Source organism: Dromaius novaehollandiae, chromosome Z (genome assembly GCF_036370855.1).
Source record: "Dromaius novaehollandiae isolate bDroNov1 chromosome Z, bDroNov1.hap1, whole genome shotgun sequence".
Lineage (NCBI taxonomy): Eukaryota > Metazoa > Chordata > Aves > Casuariiformes > Dromaiidae > Dromaius > Dromaius novaehollandiae.
Genome location: NC_088132.1, coordinates 48542452 through 48560074, shown reverse-complemented (window position 1 = coordinate 48560074; position 17623 = coordinate 48542452). Strand labels below are relative to the sequence as shown.

Here is a 17623-nt window from a genome sequence, read left to right as displayed (position 1 = left end):
AGATATGTGTCAAGGCTCCATGAAGCACCTTATAATCTGGCTAAGATCTAGCTACAGCTTTTTTCCCTTCACTTTGCTGTTCAAGATTATACAACAGTTAATTAGGGCCAAATATAAATTGTTGAATCTCATTCTGTAGAGATAGGCTTAGCTTCGGACACAAAGCAGCTAAAAGACTAAGCCATAAGCACAAGAGTTTTCAGAAACAAAATGAAGTTACTGCTTATTGTGCTGAAAAGTTCCCATTAAATTTTGTTAAAACATCATGTGTACAAATGATAATCATTCTTAAGAGACAGAAGAAACATTTTATTTTGATGGAGTTAATGAACCCTGCCCTGCATCCCAGTAACTGTTAGAATTCTCTGAGTATACAAAAAAGTTCAGCGTTACCAAATTCTGTTTTTCTAAACAAGTTTTCTTCATGGCATACAAAGTTCTAAAATGTTTATTAGTGTCAGCTCATGCAGTTCAATCAGTGAATGGTACTGTGTTAAGGAGAAAGGTGACATATCAATGTATCTGTGATCTTTATTCTGGAGAGAGGTCTACAATGTATCTGGATAGATGCTGGATAATTGATGTTGCTTCAATTAAAAAAAAAAAACAGAGAAGGAAGGGGGTTGTAGTTTTGTGGGGGCAGGGGGTTGTGTTGGTGGGAGTACTACTTAGCAATTTTCCCTGAAAATTGCAACTGAAAATGAAGGAGTTATAGTAGGAAACAGCAATGCATATAACTGCTTACAACAGCAACAGAAAAGAATGGGCAAATGGGAAAAGTGAAACAACTGAAATATTTTATCTAGAACTGTGTAAGCAAATATTTTTTGTTAAATTTTTTTTTCAATTTGCTCTGAAAACATTTTAAAGAATCAACAGTACCTGAAATACTGGGTTCTCAACTCTTCTTATTTGTTATCAATTACTCTAAGACTAGATGGTCTCTTACTTAAACTTTTTTTCCCCCAAAATTATTTTTTGGTTTAACTGTGCACCTGTCTACTACTTCAGGCAACAGTCTTGTATTTTAGTAGCTCAGTGAGTTTCAATTGGCATTATAATTAAAGAAGTGAGTATCAGCTGTATTTGAAATCAGAAAATAAAACTCCTAAAACAATTTGAATTATTTACCTGAATAAAGTCATAAGTGACTGTACACTTGGTGCACAGTCTGTTCAGAATTCCTGTTCCCCTTAATGAGTTTTGAGGTACAAGATTCCTTATATGAACAAAAAGGATACAGCAAGCAAGTTGAAATAGTATTTTCTACAACACTGTGACAGAACTCTAAGGCCTTTGCTAGGAGGACTCAACAAAATAGGCATCAACATCCTGGGCAGGTATTATGTCTAGCTGCAAGAAAAATGAACAAGGTGCAGTCCAAAGCTTATAGTTAGTTCCAGATCATATATCTTTTTTTCCTCAGTAAGTGTTTTTGTTGAAGTTTCTGGCCACTTTGAGATATCAGTGAGGAAAGGGAGACAAACCAGAACAACAGAGAAAACAAAAACCATGGAACCAGGGCATTGTAAAGGCAAATAAAGAGCAAGTGGATTTATGCACACATGATAGTTACTTAGAATTTTCTGTAATGGTTATTATTGAATTGTAGAGTTCCTGTAGGTAATCAGACAGAGAAGGTCACTTGCAGCTTGTTTGGGGAAGGAAAAAAAAAAAAGAAAAGAAAAAGAAAAAATCCCTACAACCCTCCAAGAGTACAGCTCAGCTTTCTTAAGTATCTGTACCTTTTGGGGGCATAATAGTCATCATTTCTCTGCTTAGAGCAGTTACCTGCAGGCTAATGATTGGGATTGTAAGCTAATAAATACACCCCCATGACATTTAAAAGAACAGAGTCATTTGTATCTGACAGCAGTTATATTTCAACTAGGTAAAAAAGAGATCATTAAAAGCAAAAATATAAAATCTAAATTCTAGCTAAAACTGATTATTAATCTAAAAAGATTTTTTTTCCCACACAAATTGCATTCTGATTTCCTGAACATAAAAATACAACAGGATTTTTCCATGTGTTAAGACTGCAGGCAAGGTATTTACATCAGCAGCAGAAGTAGCAGTGCAGACTTACTGGAACAGGATGGGCTTCAGGGGACTGGTATGTGCAGCATATGCTCCGCATCACCTTGGCAGGGATGGAGCCGGTGCCACTGCACAGCTTCCATACCATTACAACTGCCTCCAGCCCTGAAACACTACAATAAAGCTTGCATAGACATAGTCCTTATCATATTTATTTTGAAGTATACAATGTTAATTATAGTCAATACTATTTTTTAATTCTGTGATGCTTGAGCTGAGGTAAATATTTATAAAAATTATTCTCCTGCAACATAGACCATGAGGATAAAGGTACATGCAAAGCAAAAATTTTTTTGCTCCGTAACTTGAGTTCACTTCAGTATTAAATAAAGCTGCTAGTTGTACTTTTGTGGAAAAGATACAGGAAGGGTAGGCATTCACAGGTGGAAAGTTTCACTTTGTCTCCAAATACTTTCTGCTTCTTCAGAACAAATAAATTAATCTTAGACTTCCAGTAATCAGTCACCCCTACCCCTTAGGTTGCTGTACAATAAACAAGTTCATTTTTTTCTGAAAACTGCTACCTGGTAAAGAGATCCACAAACAGTCTAGTTTTACTTCAGTGTTGTGGTTTGCTGGGAATACAAAAATATTGAGCATCAGGATTAGGCTGCCTTAGAGCTTCTTCTAAAGAAACAAATTTATAAAATTCAGCTTTCCCTCCACCCATGAGTTTTCAGTGCTTTTTCAGTTATTTTTGACAAACATAAACAATGTTTTATAGTTTTTTGTTTTGCAGCCATGTTTTGACTTTCTCAAAATTTCTGTCCATCCACTGTATGTTGTCTTCAATGGTTTCAATAGCTTGTTGGACACAACGAAGCTGCGAACTTTTTTCTTCCAAAGAATTGAAGAATTCTTTCACCTGTTGAATAAAAAGGTGAAAGAACAGTTGATGAAAAAGCAATGCATGTTAATTCATGCACAGGAAGAGCAGCAAGAAATTTTTAACTTTGACCACAATCTTCACTTGCTTGGGTGAGTGAAAGATAATTCTTCCTGCCCCCTCTTCTAACTGCCATGAGAAGAGTTTTCTTAAAAGTTTCCCCGGTCTCATAATAGCTGGATCTCTCAAGTAGAGAAAAGATTACATTTAAAATTAAATGAAGTTATATGACATGTAATGCTGTGTCTGGGATCTGTATGCTTCCTGCTCATTCAGCAAACATTTGCACTTAAGCCATGCCACCCAGGACAGTACTTCTCATTCTGGAGTTCACACAACAAAATTTGTATTCCCCACTGTTTCACAGCCAGTCTGGTTGTTAGCACACTAGTAGTTTAATTAACATCCCAAATTGTGAACTGAGAGGTGTGGCATGCGGTCCCTTCTGACAGAAGTGAAAAGGTGGGAAAGACATGCTTTCTTGCAGCTGATTTTGGAGAGGCCTATCAAGATTTATCAAAGTTTGCCTGTCTGAACTGTAAATTCAATCCATTTGGATGAGCACCAGTAGCCTAAGTGTTCATGGTAAATCATTTTAAGAAGTTTTCCCTACATGGGAAGTCTGTGCCTCATTTTAGTTTTCTACTCAAAAAACAACAAAAATCCCCACCGTTTAGGAGGCAACTATCCTCTTCCTTGAAGCACTTGGGAATGCAGCCACTGGAAACCTGTAGGCTGTTTCGTACTCTTTGAATCTACTCCGTTCCCTTTAGCTGCTGAAATTGCTAAAGACTGCCTTCTTGACTTTTTTTCAAGAGGTGCTCCTAATCACAAGGCTTCATTGTGAGAATTTAGTTACATCTCAGGCATTAGTTGGTACTGCTATACAGATACTTTCAAAGGACACAATGACTGCACCACATTATAAAACTAGATAAATAAATTTTGTGAGAATTTTCTTTGATGAGTGTGATACAAGGTAAAAGTATGTACAAATACTTGTACAAAGTACAAGAAAGATCAAACAGGATACAAGGAAGAGTGTCAGTTTCATCATTATTTTTCTCTCTCAACCTTATACTGACTGTGTCTGTGTTCAGACTCATACCTAAAGTCCCACAGATCCTCAAGGAAGATGCAGCCACATTCTACAGAAATGTCCCTGCATCTGTGGCACTGGACAACATTCTGCTATTGACATACTCTGAAAGAGTCCATTTAGATTTAGAATGAATGTTTGGAACTAAATCCAAACTAAGTAAGCACTGCTCCCTATATTAAATAATATTGTTGCATTATTTATGCCCAGGTTTTGCCCCAAACCAGGAAATTTTAGACCAACAACAAGAGAAGAAGTTTTTGAAAACAAATTGCCAGGGATGTCCTTGGAGGCTTTTGAATCAGCGCACTAACCAGTCTTCATTTTTTTTTGATGCTGGCAGAGAAGTTTCAAATTGTGGAAAAAGCAGACAAAATGATTATCATATATGAGATCCACGAGAGTGGAGAATTTTGCCTGTAGTAGATGATGTAGAGCACTGGTACATTTATCACTGCCATTCGGCTTTTCTCTTCTGTCCATGCTCAGTAGAAATACTTTTTTTTTTTTTAATCATTTTCAGCATGTTTTTCTTACTACTTTGCAAAGTAGCAAATATTATCAGAGGTAGGTGCAGCATGAGCTCTCTGAGAGACAAACAGTGGTATTCTGCATTCAGGACCATTGCTTAAAGAAAAGCCATCTTTCTCCTTGCCACTCACATAATACTCTGCCCTAAGTAATCCAACCCATCAATGCCCATAATCCCATAATCTTTGCCAAGGAAAGGGCAGGCTACTACCTTGATACTTCATCACTGATCACGCTTTAAGATATTAAAATCTAATCTAAGCTTCTGTTTCAGTTAAACTAAAACTATTTTTAAAAATCCAGAACAGCTAATCTGAATGGCTTACCTCTGCAAGCTGCAACCTTGTGGAATACTGATTTGTCACTCCAGTGACAATGTGTGCCATGGAAGAGGAACCAAGTTCAAATCTGGCAAAAAGAATCACCCATACTTAGAAAATGCATATTTTGGTTGGAAATTGAGTTCAAAAATACAAATGAGGTAGAGAGAGCAGTAGAACAACTTTATGTTCCTTACTTTTCTACAAGTTCTTCCCAGTTTCTCTTTAAAAATGTCCAAGCTAGATGATAGCCAGATGGGTTTCTGGCAACAAACACAGTAATATGTGGAAGATCCTGTGTTTTTATTATGTCACCATGCAGACCTTGATCCATTAACCTAGGAATTAATAACAGAAGTGGAAATTGTTTAGACCAGTAGATAAAACTGACAAGTGACTATTCCCTTAGTATTTTCTGCTATCATACGAGTCTGCATTTCTAAAGGTCCTAGCACATCATTTCAGTTGGGTTACTTCCAACTTTTTGCAACATACTTCTTCACCACATCCATCACTCCCACTTCTATTACGTTCACAATTACAGTTACTTAGCAGAGCTGCCTTCTGAAAATAAAGGATAAAAACACTATATTTTGCTCTTATTCAAGATTTCCAAATTAACATGAACCTCTCAAACCTGCAAGACAGATATTTCTCCTACACTAAGTGTTGATGGCAAATTCAGGCCTGCAAGTGCTGCTCATGACTAAGGTGCCCAAATAGCATTACAATGCAAGTAACAGATACCATCATTACAGAATGGCTAAAGTAAATCTCCAGTGGTAACTGAACAAAACTATATCAGCGTGCCATCTTCCAACTCCACCAAATGGAAGAAATCAGGTTTACAGAATGCAAGGCTTGAAGAAAACACCTAAAAGCCTCAGTGGTGGTCAGCTCTCTCAAAAAACAGGACAACCCAAATTTTTGTAAGAAACATACAGCATATGTACTATAGGTAAATATGTACCTATAATCAAAGTAAATACAGACTTAAACAAAGAAGTGTCTGCCAAGCAGTAGTAAGGTATCTTAATAGCTGTTTTACTACATTTTGTCTGAATTTGCTGCTGCAAACGCTGAGTGCACTGACTCCTGGCACCAAAAACCAGAAATGGAACACTGAGGCCACTTCCTCTTCCCTTATTAATTCTGTAAAGCATTTTACAAATCTTGAAACTCGAAAGCTGTAAAACAAGACTCTCAATAATTCTAGCTCCTCTTTCAATATTTGCATATCTTCCTCCAAACACATTTCTGTTCATAAGTAGTACACTACTCACCACTGAAGTTTGTCATTATTTCTGCTGAGGCTGAGAGCTAATTCAATTTTATCTTTCTCTAAGTTGAATGAATGCAGCCTGTATTTACTAAAGAGGAAATCCCAGCCTTCAGATGTTTGTGCACCAATAGCGTACACTGCCGTCTTCACATCTGTTGGCAAGCTACAACAAATTCAGTATCAAGTTACTCTCCATATCATATTTAAGAATATTTATGTAGAAACATAACCATGTCACTGTCACGTGTCAACTGGCATAACAGACTATTTCTTAAGAAATACTGGTCTAATAACTACAGGTATTACAAAGTGATCCCTGTTGCTGGGAAACAATGTTAAGTATCTCAGTCTGCATCTCAGTAATGCTCCTGACTTGCAAATGACTTCCAAAAATACTGGACTCATTATTCCTTTTATTTCTTCGTTATTTTTGTGTATTTCTTCCATGGATATCTTGTTAGTAAGTCCAGTCAGATACTAACACAGTTTTCTCTGGCCTTCCCAGAACAATCTCTCATGGACCTTTTGTAGTGTGTTTTAGGGAGTTCTTATGTCATGACCAGAAACAAAAATTCGGTGAAATTCATGTACAGTAGTTGACCTATTTTTACAACAGGTATAGGGCAATCTTCAGGCATATAAATGAGGGAATATACTCATGTGTTGTTTTCCCTTTCCAGAACATCTTTAATAAACCGAGTTTTGGAGTAACCCATGATGCATGTGCTAGTTTGGGGATGTAATATATACCAAACTGGGAAGGAACTGGGAAGCTAAAGCCCATGAGATCCAGAACTGAAAAGACTAATTTTGGACTTCAGAAAAGACTGAAGTTTAGCTCATTCAGCAAATTAACTGTAGTATTATTAAACAGAATATCAGAAAGGACAGTATTAGTTACAATACGGACCTCAAAGTTCCATTGGATTTCTGCCATTTCATAAAATATTCTTGTGCTTTGTCCACACACGGCTGGTACCCACGCACGCATGCAAACAGGAGTAGCGAGTGCTTGAGCATTCTCTCAGACACTGAGCCTTCATCATTCCAAGACTGCTTGTCAATTAGGTCTTTAAATAGATTGACTATATACTCCTAAAAATAGTGCAATAATAAAGATCTATTTTAAAGTGTGTTTTACAGGATACAGGCAGAGTGAGAGAGTTCTAGATAATTAACATGTTACCTTTAACTGATTTGCTGTATCATCCATATCCCTCCTCTCCATGAGCTTGTATATGGGAATCAGTTCATTCATACCTTGGAATATAGGCATGATTTGTGTTTCATGTTTCAGGTATAAAGTTAGATCAAAAGCTTTGGAAATTGACAGTTTTTTTATTCTAAAGAAGATAAGAGAAGATTAATAAGTTATAGTTAAACTTAGGAAAAGTTTAACTTCAGGGAAAGCCTTAAACATATTTCCAAATCTTTTTTAACTTTGCTTTCAGAAGTCAAATGTGGTTTAGCAATTGCATAAGCCATGAAACCTTGTATCTGATGCAGCAAAAACCAAAAATAAATTTGAACAAAGAAATGCACTGTAAGGGAATGATTTAGAAAGATCCTTTTTTTCCCCTTCTCCCCCATTGCAAGGTTTTCCCAGCATGGCTTCACCCTCACCCTCTCCTTGCTTTAGTTCTACAAAGCAAGAATGGAACAAATCCAAAGAACCCGGCTGATTTTCTCTGCAGTATCTTTCTAGCTAGACATGTAGACATTTAGTCTCCTGCATTTATTCTCATAGTTACAACCAAAACTGCTTCTTCACTGTCTTTGACTCACTTCTCAAGCTTTCTTCTGCATCTAGCAGGACATATCTTGATGATTTCTTCCAAGAAAAAAAAAAGGAAAAAATGCAAGAGGATGTATTTCGCTCTCTCTGTTCACTTTTCTTTCATCCTTCTGGAAAATTTTTTTCCTACTTCTTTTCCCAGCTATTTTATCTCCCTGCATACAATTCTAATTTTGTCCTTTTTCACCTGTCTCTTCTTCTTCCAAATACAAGCATGTTTTTAGAGTCACAGATCTTTTAAAATGAACCATGCTTGACTCAATTTGCATCATCTCTAATTATCCCTTCTTCCTTTCATCTCTAAGCTTCTTGAGCATGCTGAACAATCTTCCTTCAGTCACCTCTTTTCTCTTTAAACTAGAAAGATCTTTCTTCTACCGTCCAAACAAAAATCTGCTGACATCTCCTTAGGAGCTGCCACCTCAAATTCATATACTTTTAATTATCTTCTAGCTCTTCCCACTAACCTCTTTCCTGAACTCTGTAAACTCAGACCAGTAATTAACTCAGTCAGCTCTTTAGTTCTCTATGCCAGACTATGCACAAGTCTTGCAGATTCTGTATGCAAAACACCTCTAAGACACAACCTTTTCTAATCCAGCCACAGAATTCAGACTAATCATGGCCATAATCTCATCACACCTTTATTACTGTAATACCCTTGTTTCTAACTGACAAATGCCACCAGGATCTTTCTGTCTGAAAAAACATTATCCTAGTCTATCACTTCACTTTGGTGTCCTTCCACTACCTTGTCTTCATTGAACATGACCTATTTTCCCCCCTTTTTCAAATCTCTTCACAGCCTTTTGTCTATCATTTCATGTTGAGAATTTTACTTCTGACCCTCTTTTGGTCTTTTCTGCTATCTTCCATCCCTCACTTTTAGATTTCCAAGCAAGCATGCTTGTGCTCCCCAGAGCTCCACTGGTGCTCTCCCTCAGGTCCCCATTTAAATATCTGCTTTGCTGTATTGTCCACAAAACACATCAGAGCAGTTAGGCAACTACACTGTGTTACAATTGTCTGTTGTCTGGAGCTCACTGAGCAGCCCTACACCTGCTGCAATTCTGCCATCTTTGACTGTAAGCTTTCTGAGGCAGGGACCCTCTTTTATTTTGTCTTCACACGCTGGTTAATGCAATAGGTCCTGGCCCAGGACTCCTAGAAATTGCCAGAGGGAATTTTCAATAAAATCAAGTCTGGGTCAGTTTGTCATGTGAGAAATCGCTAGCGGTTTCCCCCAGCACAGACAGCTTGTCTTTGTGGAGGAGCTGATATTCCTTGCGTAGCAAGCTTCAGATGCAGATGCAGTTCAACTGCTAAGGACAAGCAGTGTGACATCAGAGTCAAAAAAGTTATCACATTTTTAAGAAAGCTGTAGCTTGCAAAAAGTTTCTTAGTCTTTCTCGCAAGTCCTGCAATTTTGTATGAAAGACCTCACCCCTAGAATAAACAGCTTATTATTTTGGACAGCGCTTCTCCATGCACTGCTTTTTTGTGAAAATTTAGCTCAAAAGTTAGAATTAAAAAGCACTAAATTAACATATCAAACATTATGTTTCACAGAGAACCCTGCTCCAAGCATCCCTTTTCAAAAACAAGAGCCCAAACGGTGAGACTACTATGCCATCTGGGTCTATTTCATTTACTAGGCTTGGATAACTCCACCGCAATCAAAGAGAAATTCCGAATTTATGTTGCTGGAAGCGAGAAAAGAATATGCTCTCAGTTTATTTAAAAGATTTAATGAATAATGTAATATACATTATTAACATTTTTTGCTTCAGTGATATATACTCAGAAATGCAGAGGTCATACTTTTTCAGACTTAGAAGGCCTTACCTCACAAGCTGGAAGACATTGTTAATGAGACTTGCTCTGTCGTTGCTGCTAATCACCGTATGGTTCTCTTTCAAAAGATTAATGAGATGATCCCGTCCATCCTCTTCATAGTGCACAATGTAATATCCATTCATGCCAACATTGAATTTAATCCATTCTACCTCTTCTGGAAGGATGAGGACATCTACAAACAAAAATAGAACTCTTTTTATCTGCAATTCAAACACATTGTAATGTAATAGCCAAAAATATTCTTACTCTCAATTCCAGGGATTTAAAGAAAACAATAACACAATTTCTGAATATATTAAGAGATTCTTATAGTAATGTTATTGAGAAACAGATGACAAAAAAAAATGCTTCTCTTGCATTAGCAGTTCCAGTTCCCCATTCTGCAAAAAAACTTGCAGCTCTAAAAAGCTTGCAAATAAATTTCGAATAAATTAATCACTGTAAAAGCAAATTACCTGTTTTAGTTGTCATCAGAAATCGTTGAACAGTATCAGATTTACTGGTAATATAGGTTAATGGAATGTGCCACAAGTACCTATCACAAAACAGAAGTGCTTTGTTTAATGACAGAACTTCGCAAAAGCTTCTCCAACTTGCTTCAGTCTAACAGCTGAGTAATGCCTTTTGTCTGTAGTATAAAAGCAATGAGACATCTCTGATTTCAGTGCAGAACCAGATACATCTACCTAGTTTTAATTTAGTTTGCTTGGGGGACCATTAATAGTGAAGCTTCAACAATATGAATTTTCCTGCCTAGTTCCCCCAGCATGTCTCCAGTGCAGGTTTATTCAGCTCATGTACACGTCCAGCCACTGTAGCTTTGCAGCTACTGATACCTCAGCTGGGTCCTGAGAGTCCAGCTACATCTACTGCAGACTCAGTACTGACCCCGAGTTACACAGAGAAAGCCTCACGACTGATCAGCTCACGGAGGATTCCTTAAGAAACAACAGTAAAAGCTCTTATCGTATAGCAAAGACTGCCTAAGGTGAACATTCCAGGTTGCAGGCTGGGATTTCCTATTTTGCTTACTCTGTGGATGAAGGAGAATCCACTCCCTTCATGTAGTAATCCTGCTGCAGATGGACATTCTTTCCTCTCACTGTGACAGTTACCAGGGGAAAACCTTTCTGCAGTGTCCAAGTGTTCATCATTGCCCTCACATCAAGAGTTTCTCTTTTGGTCCAGTGCTGTGTTTGAGTGAGGGGAAAAAAAGATACCTAAGAAGAGCAGGAAGATGAAGTATACTGACAACAAAATGGAAACGAGTATGTAAGAACTTCAAAAGAGCTGCTGGGTATTTGTAAGCTTTACATAGGTAAGTTGAGACTGGAACACAGGAAATTATGATGTCTCTGATTCTGTCTTCTTGTGGACAATTTCATACAATTATCAAAGCACTTTAAGTAGCACTGTTTTTCAGTCAGTCCTGGGCTCAGGGATAAGATTTCTGTTCAGTCGCAGAAAGACCAGATTTCCAACAGAACTGAAGAAACATACACCCTCTCAAGAATCATGCTGAAGTGATAAAGAATGCTTTTGGAAGGTGCATATATCAATGCAACAGAAAAGAATAGCAACATAGAGGACAGACGCTTACTGCACTTGAAGATGACTGTTGGTTTCTTCTGCAAAAATTATCACCTTGGAGTTCATTTTCATCAGTATCAACAGTAGGGCAAATCTGAAAAAAAAATTCTTGGTCATCTCTGCTTAATTTCATAAATATAAATCATGGGTACTGGTTGCAGTCTTCAGTAACACATTAACAGAGGTATAACTACTCATGAGAAGTTATGAACTTTGAAAATATGAGAATAAAAAATACTTGCCTGTGTCATACTGTTCCACAAATCTTCATTTTTTGTATTCCGATAACTGTATTTCTGCAGATATTGCACAAGCCCAGCTTTAAACACATCAGCAGTCATGTAGTCCCTCAGCATATTTAATATACAAGATCCCTGAAAAAACAGTCACAAAGTGTTTAAAAAACTACTCCACAGACGGCAAGAGAATTCTTTCAAAAAAATTCTAATACACATAACAGTTCACTTTTATATGGCTCTCTGACTAAGGAATAATCAGGCTTAATCACATATGTTGAAACAGTAATTTGGTTTTCAGGATCATCATTCTTAAAAATACCTCTGTTTAAGTAAATTGTGTTGTTATTTTTTGAACTTTGGTACTGAGCAGGTACTGCACAGTTAAGGCACCATGTAACGCTCCTACAAAAAAAGCTGCTTGGTTTAAGCACCTTAAACTATGGTGTAAGGCTAAATTGATACAGAACAGATAAAGAGAGTAAAAGCATTCTCATTTACAAATGGAAAAGTAAACCACCATTGATCTCCTTCCAGGAGTTTTGCGCAAAGAATTAGGCAAGTCATAAAAGAAGTATATCAACACCATGTGTCAGAGATGTCTTTTACCTCTGCCTATGCTGAAATCAATACAATACAATTGTATAGTACAATGAGTATAACTGAAATCAACAGCAGTTAAATATTTTACCTTTTCATAAGAAAGATCATCAAACATTTCTAAAATTTGAGCTGGATCTTCCACAGGAGCAGACACGGGATGTGATGAATTTAATGCATCCACTTCCATGGCATCAAAACATTTGCCTAAGAAATAATCTTCCTAATAGGAGGCAAAAATGATTAATACTATTTATACTTTTCCTGTGACCACTGAAATCACATTTCAGGCCCTTCCACATGATCTTCAAATTGTGCACAGAAAACAAAACATATCTTTTTCTTTTTACTCCAGAGCATAAAAAAATAAGTAACAGAAATATTGACAGCCATATTATCTATAGTATTCAATACTAGCTTAGTCTACCTAGTAAATAACTCCAAAAAGACACCTACACACTTTAACAGTTAGATGAAAGTGGTCAGAAATCATAAAACAAATTAAAGGAAAAAAAAAAAGTAAGGTAAATTTATCTATTATCAATTCACTGTAGTGCTATGGCAATTCGAAAAATTTGCACAGATCTGAATATTTTTTAAAAAAGAATATGCATAGCAATCATTAACTTTCATCATCAGTTTCTGAAAATATTTACATACCTTTAAATCAACATTCTTATTCTTCAGAGTTAACATCAGATAATCTTTTTAAAGATAAATTAAAAAGTGATTCATAGGAGGAACCTGTCTGATCTGTATCCCTACAAATTATTGGTTTTAGAAGGCAGTTATAAAAGAAAATACAGTAATTGCTGCTTACAACTCTTAGTTCTGGGTGGGTAATGCTGACCGACACGAACTCCATAAACTTTGCAAACCCTTCATTTAACCAGAGATCATTCCACCACTCCATGGTAACTAGGTTGCCAAACCACTGAAACAAAAAATAAATTTCTTACAGATGTGAGCACTTCTGAAATTAAAATACAAAGTTTGTTACAAAAGCTGCTACTGACCTGTATGAAACTGAATTTATACTATGCTACTGACCTTTAAGAAATATTTATTTTAGTGATACAGATTAGTCTGGCTTCTTCCTATTTCATTTCCTATTTAAAGGGTAACAGGCGAAAGCATTGACTTCCACCAATGTTCCATGAAACACTGTAAATGATCCATGGTTGGTAGGAGAGCCACGTATGAAACAGTAACATCTCCAAACCTTTATGCACTTATTTCTGTGGTCTGCAATTAATTTCAAGGGTTGACAACGGTACAAGGACCCCAGAGCACTGGAACTACTTAACTAAATATGTTTGTTTACAGCCCTCCACATCTATGAAGTCTGCCTGGACTCCTTTGCTTGAAAGGGCCCTCAGGATTCACAGATGAAGCAGCTATTATCAGTTTATAGCTCAAATGCCCCCCTATTCACACAGGATACATCCAGCTCGACCATTCTATCTGCTCATTCTGATCCCTTATTGTTACCCCCTAATTCTCACCTGATGAGCCAGTTCATGGGCTATTGTCATAGTAATCAAAAGTTTAGAGAATGCCGAGGACTTTTCAGGGTCATACAATAGTGCAGATTCCCGGTATGTGGTCAATCCCCAGTTTTCCATAGCACCAGACTGAAAATCAGGAATAGCTGCTAAATCTAGAAATACATCAAAATACTATTAGCACAGCTACACTCAATAAAGAACTTCCTCACCTCATCCCACTTTAGTGATTTCCTAAGGCTCACGCACACAGGTATACATATCACATTTCTACAAAATAATAGCAAAAACAGACTTTTTAAAAAGCTCTATAAGGAGAATCAGTGTTTTTTAGCTCTCAGTGGAGCTTTTTAGTCTATTCTGCAGTTATATGAAGCAGCCAGGAAAAAGTAAACTTGCTGTCTAAAAGCCAACTTTGGCCCTGTCTTGGTATTCTAAATTACTAATTTCGTGCAATTTTACTTTCTATTCTTAATAATATTCTGAAACACATTAAATGATTTAACACTTAACTTACCTTGTTTAGGCAAAGGATATGGAATGCTAAAGTAATCCTCATAGAAGTCTAGAAGTTTCACTGCTGCATCCAACGCATAATCAGCTTGGTTGATCTTGTCTGGTGCTGTGTATACAGAAATCTATGGGACACGAGTAGGTGGTATTTCAACACCAGCCTCAGAAGCTTACAAAATTTGTTCTTTACCGTATTTACTTGAAAGATCATAAAAAGTGACACTAGAACATAAATCTAACATTTCTCATACAAAAGACTGCAAAATTTTTCAGAAAATATGATCGAAATTAGAAATACGATTTTTAAAACTTATCCGCCAGAACTAAGATGCCCCTACAAGGACCTCTAAAATTTCCATCTCCTGCAATTGTTTAGCTGGCACAGTGTTATTTCATTGCTGGTTTTCCTTATGAAAAATGTATTTAATTTGCATTTGATTAAATAACCTGACATAAAACAATGTTACCAACACATGCAAATATATAAAAAGCAAGCACATTATCAAAAACAATTGAAGCCAATAAAACTCATAATGCAAACAAATCATCCAATTACAAAACCAATTTCTCTCTCTCCTTTCATTCCTATAAAACTCCAAGATACATAAAGCAAACTGAAAAGTAAACCACATGTATTCATACAGACTTTATCACAAAAAAGCTCATAGAAAATGAGACAGAGTTACCTTAATTCCATGATTGGTTATTTTGCTGACAGATTTAAAATCCGAAACAATAAAGGCCACAAGGTAGGTACTCATCTTGACACTGGTATCAAAATGGTCCTCAACAAGCCACGAAGCTATATTCACAGTTTTCACCTAAAAAATCAGGGCACAGCTCATCGTTCAATAGCACTATTTATTAGGACCTTGGCACCAAAAATTGCTGTGTTTCTTTTCAGTTTCACTGAGAACATTTTAAAGATATACTGGAAGGAAATCCTCCCTCCTCCCAAAACCATGCATCTGAGTAGTTTTGTCCATACACTGCTAAAATTAGACAATAAGAAATACCACTCGCTGCTTCAATTTTTCTCTGTGTTTGTTAGCACACTGATAGAATTAATCTTACATAACGTTAGCTGATTAAAATGAGAAAAATGAACTATTCCAGAGAGTGATTCAGCTACCTTAGATACCTATTTTAAGACGAAATGAATCATCTGTTAGAGGTATCTATTTTCCCCCTCTTGATTACAGATAGAGCCTTGGGTAATTAATTTAGACTTAGAAGATGTTTAGCCATACTGAATTGTAACACTAGCATCTGGTCTTTATTGATTAATTTTATCCATTTCTCTACGAAAGAACCGAATTTTTAAACCATCTTTCAAAATGTTCTGTTCTGAATGGTACTTTGTGGTTTTTGTTTTCTCATTTATAAGGATTATTTGATAAACAGTTAATAATAAGAACTTACTCTGAATCTATTATGGCCAAAGTAAGATCAAATGTACAAAATGTAAATAACCCTACACATGTCATAAATATATATTTAGAATCACAAGCAACATTTGTAACTATGACATGTACTGCACCTTCACTCTGAGATGTGTCTTTTTAAAATTCAAATTACCTTTCCTAAATAAAAGGTGCTGCTGAGCAGATATTTGAAGTTAATACATGTGGATTGTTTATATATTTATTCATATAAATTTCATCATTCATTCTTAAAATCTAAGTGATGCAAAAAGTTTTGTTCATGAAATAAGGGTTATAGAATCTGCATTATGATGAATTTTCTAAAACCCCAACTAAGAAGCAGAATCCGACGTGACGCATGATATCCTTCAATCCTTTTTAACTTTGCTGTCAAAACTGCCAGAAATCACACTACATAATCTAAAAACAGAACTGAGGTAATGTTTAGGTCAACATTCCCATGAACAGCAATTGCGTAGATATTCTGTTCTCCTTTCACTTTTGCACTGTTGATTAGTGACCTTGCAACATTAAAAATGTCCACTTACAATTGGCATATTGGATAGTGCAAGGTGCTTTGGTTCCCTCCTAATCTTAATTGAAAATCTGGCTTTGAAGGCTGGTTCATCAAAACATGGGAAGGCCATTCGTGCAGCTGTCGGCTCAAACTGCGTTGATGCAAGTACTCTATAATTAAGAAAAAAAAAAGCTTTTTAGTCTCACACCTTCATATGCACAATGCAGATGAACATGCACATGTTCACCACCCTGATGTGTGAAAAAAGAGTAATTTCATATTTACAAAATAACTACAGGTACCACCAAACACTTTCACACATCAAGTAAAGAATTACTATTTCTCCATCTGTGGTGGGGATCTGAGGTGGGCAAATTAAACTTCCTCTTCCTCTTACCCCACTCCAGGGTAATCAATAGATGTTTTGGCAGATTAGGGCCTGTTGAGGCCACAATCAAGAACCTCATTACTGCCATGAAAGGATGAGAGTCTCTGTAAGACAAACAACAATTACAAATACAGTTTGATGCAACTTGGTCTCTAAAATGGAATAAGATCCTCGAAGAGGGCAGTTTCAAAGAAGGAAACAGAAAGTAAAGGACAGCAAATTCTAAAAGCTATTATGTTGCACGGTTATGTTTAACATCACGGAACTAACATCTATAAATTTACAAAAGGATTACCTAAGCTCTCCATCCTGGGTTCTGTAGGTGCTTTTATAAAAGCCATGCAAAGACTTTGAGAGATTTGCAGAGTAGTGGATGCTGATCATGTAGCTGTGTCCGGGCTGCAGTGGTTCAGCAGCAAGGAGCGCCACCTGCTCGAAGGGCTGGTGCTCCAAAACCCGCGCCTCTCGGACCGAGCGGGCACCCCGGGCCCCAGCCTCGATGGCAGCCTTGGTGATGTGCAGGTGCTTGCTGTGCAGGATGACCAAACTGGTTTGCTTGGTGACTGTAATTTCTATTTTAGCGGCCCCAGAAAACGTCAGAGTGGTGAGATTAGGATGGATGAGAAGATCGTAATGCACTGGGATAACGTGCTGGGGGAGCCTCATTTTATCCCAAGGAAACTGCATGTTGTTACCACCATCTTGGCCAGCGCTCGCAGAGGAGGCAGCATGCCTAACACCTAGCAGCGCTACCATTAGAGGCAGAAGCCGGCCTGAAAACGGCCGAGTAAAGGACAGCGCTGCCATTTTTGACTGACTGTCACAGATGATCGCCTAAACAACGCGGAAGAAGGAGCGGAGTCACCGTCACGACAAACGTATCGTGTTTTCCCCAGGAAGGCTGCCCCGCCGCCGGCCTGCCGCCGCAGGGCCTCGCCGGCGGCACCGGCCGCGGCACCGGCGCCCCCCGAGCGCCGCGG

The 17623-nt window shown here is 37.3% G+C and overlaps 1 protein-coding gene across 2 annotated transcripts; it reads right to left on the bottom strand.

The window, feature by feature from the left end:
- Positions 1-196: 196 nt before the first annotated feature.
- Positions 197-17581, bottom strand: LOC135325168 (endoplasmic reticulum aminopeptidase 1-like). Of its 2 annotated transcripts, none has more exons than XM_064502904.1 (18): positions 16939-17581; positions 16287-16425; positions 15001-15135; positions 14319-14439; positions 13802-13956; positions 13117-13230; positions 12388-12519; positions 11703-11834; positions 11471-11554; positions 10903-11090; positions 10326-10405; positions 9859-10042; positions 7405-7561; positions 7129-7313; positions 6220-6381; positions 5134-5274; positions 4943-5024; positions 197-2965 (listed from the first exon to the last, which is right to left on the bottom strand). In XM_064502904.1, the coding sequence occupies exons 1-18, from the start codon at positions 17448-17450 to the stop codon at positions 2819-2821; spliced, it is 2850 nt and encodes a 949-aa protein (XP_064358974.1). In that variant the 5' UTR covers positions 17451-17581; the 3' UTR covers positions 197-2818. The 2 variants fall into 2 exon arrangements, with proteins under 2 accessions (XP_064358974.1, XP_064358975.1); XM_064502905.1 differs by having other exon boundaries at positions 10903-11060.
- Between the last annotated feature and the right edge of the window lie 42 nt (positions 17582-17623).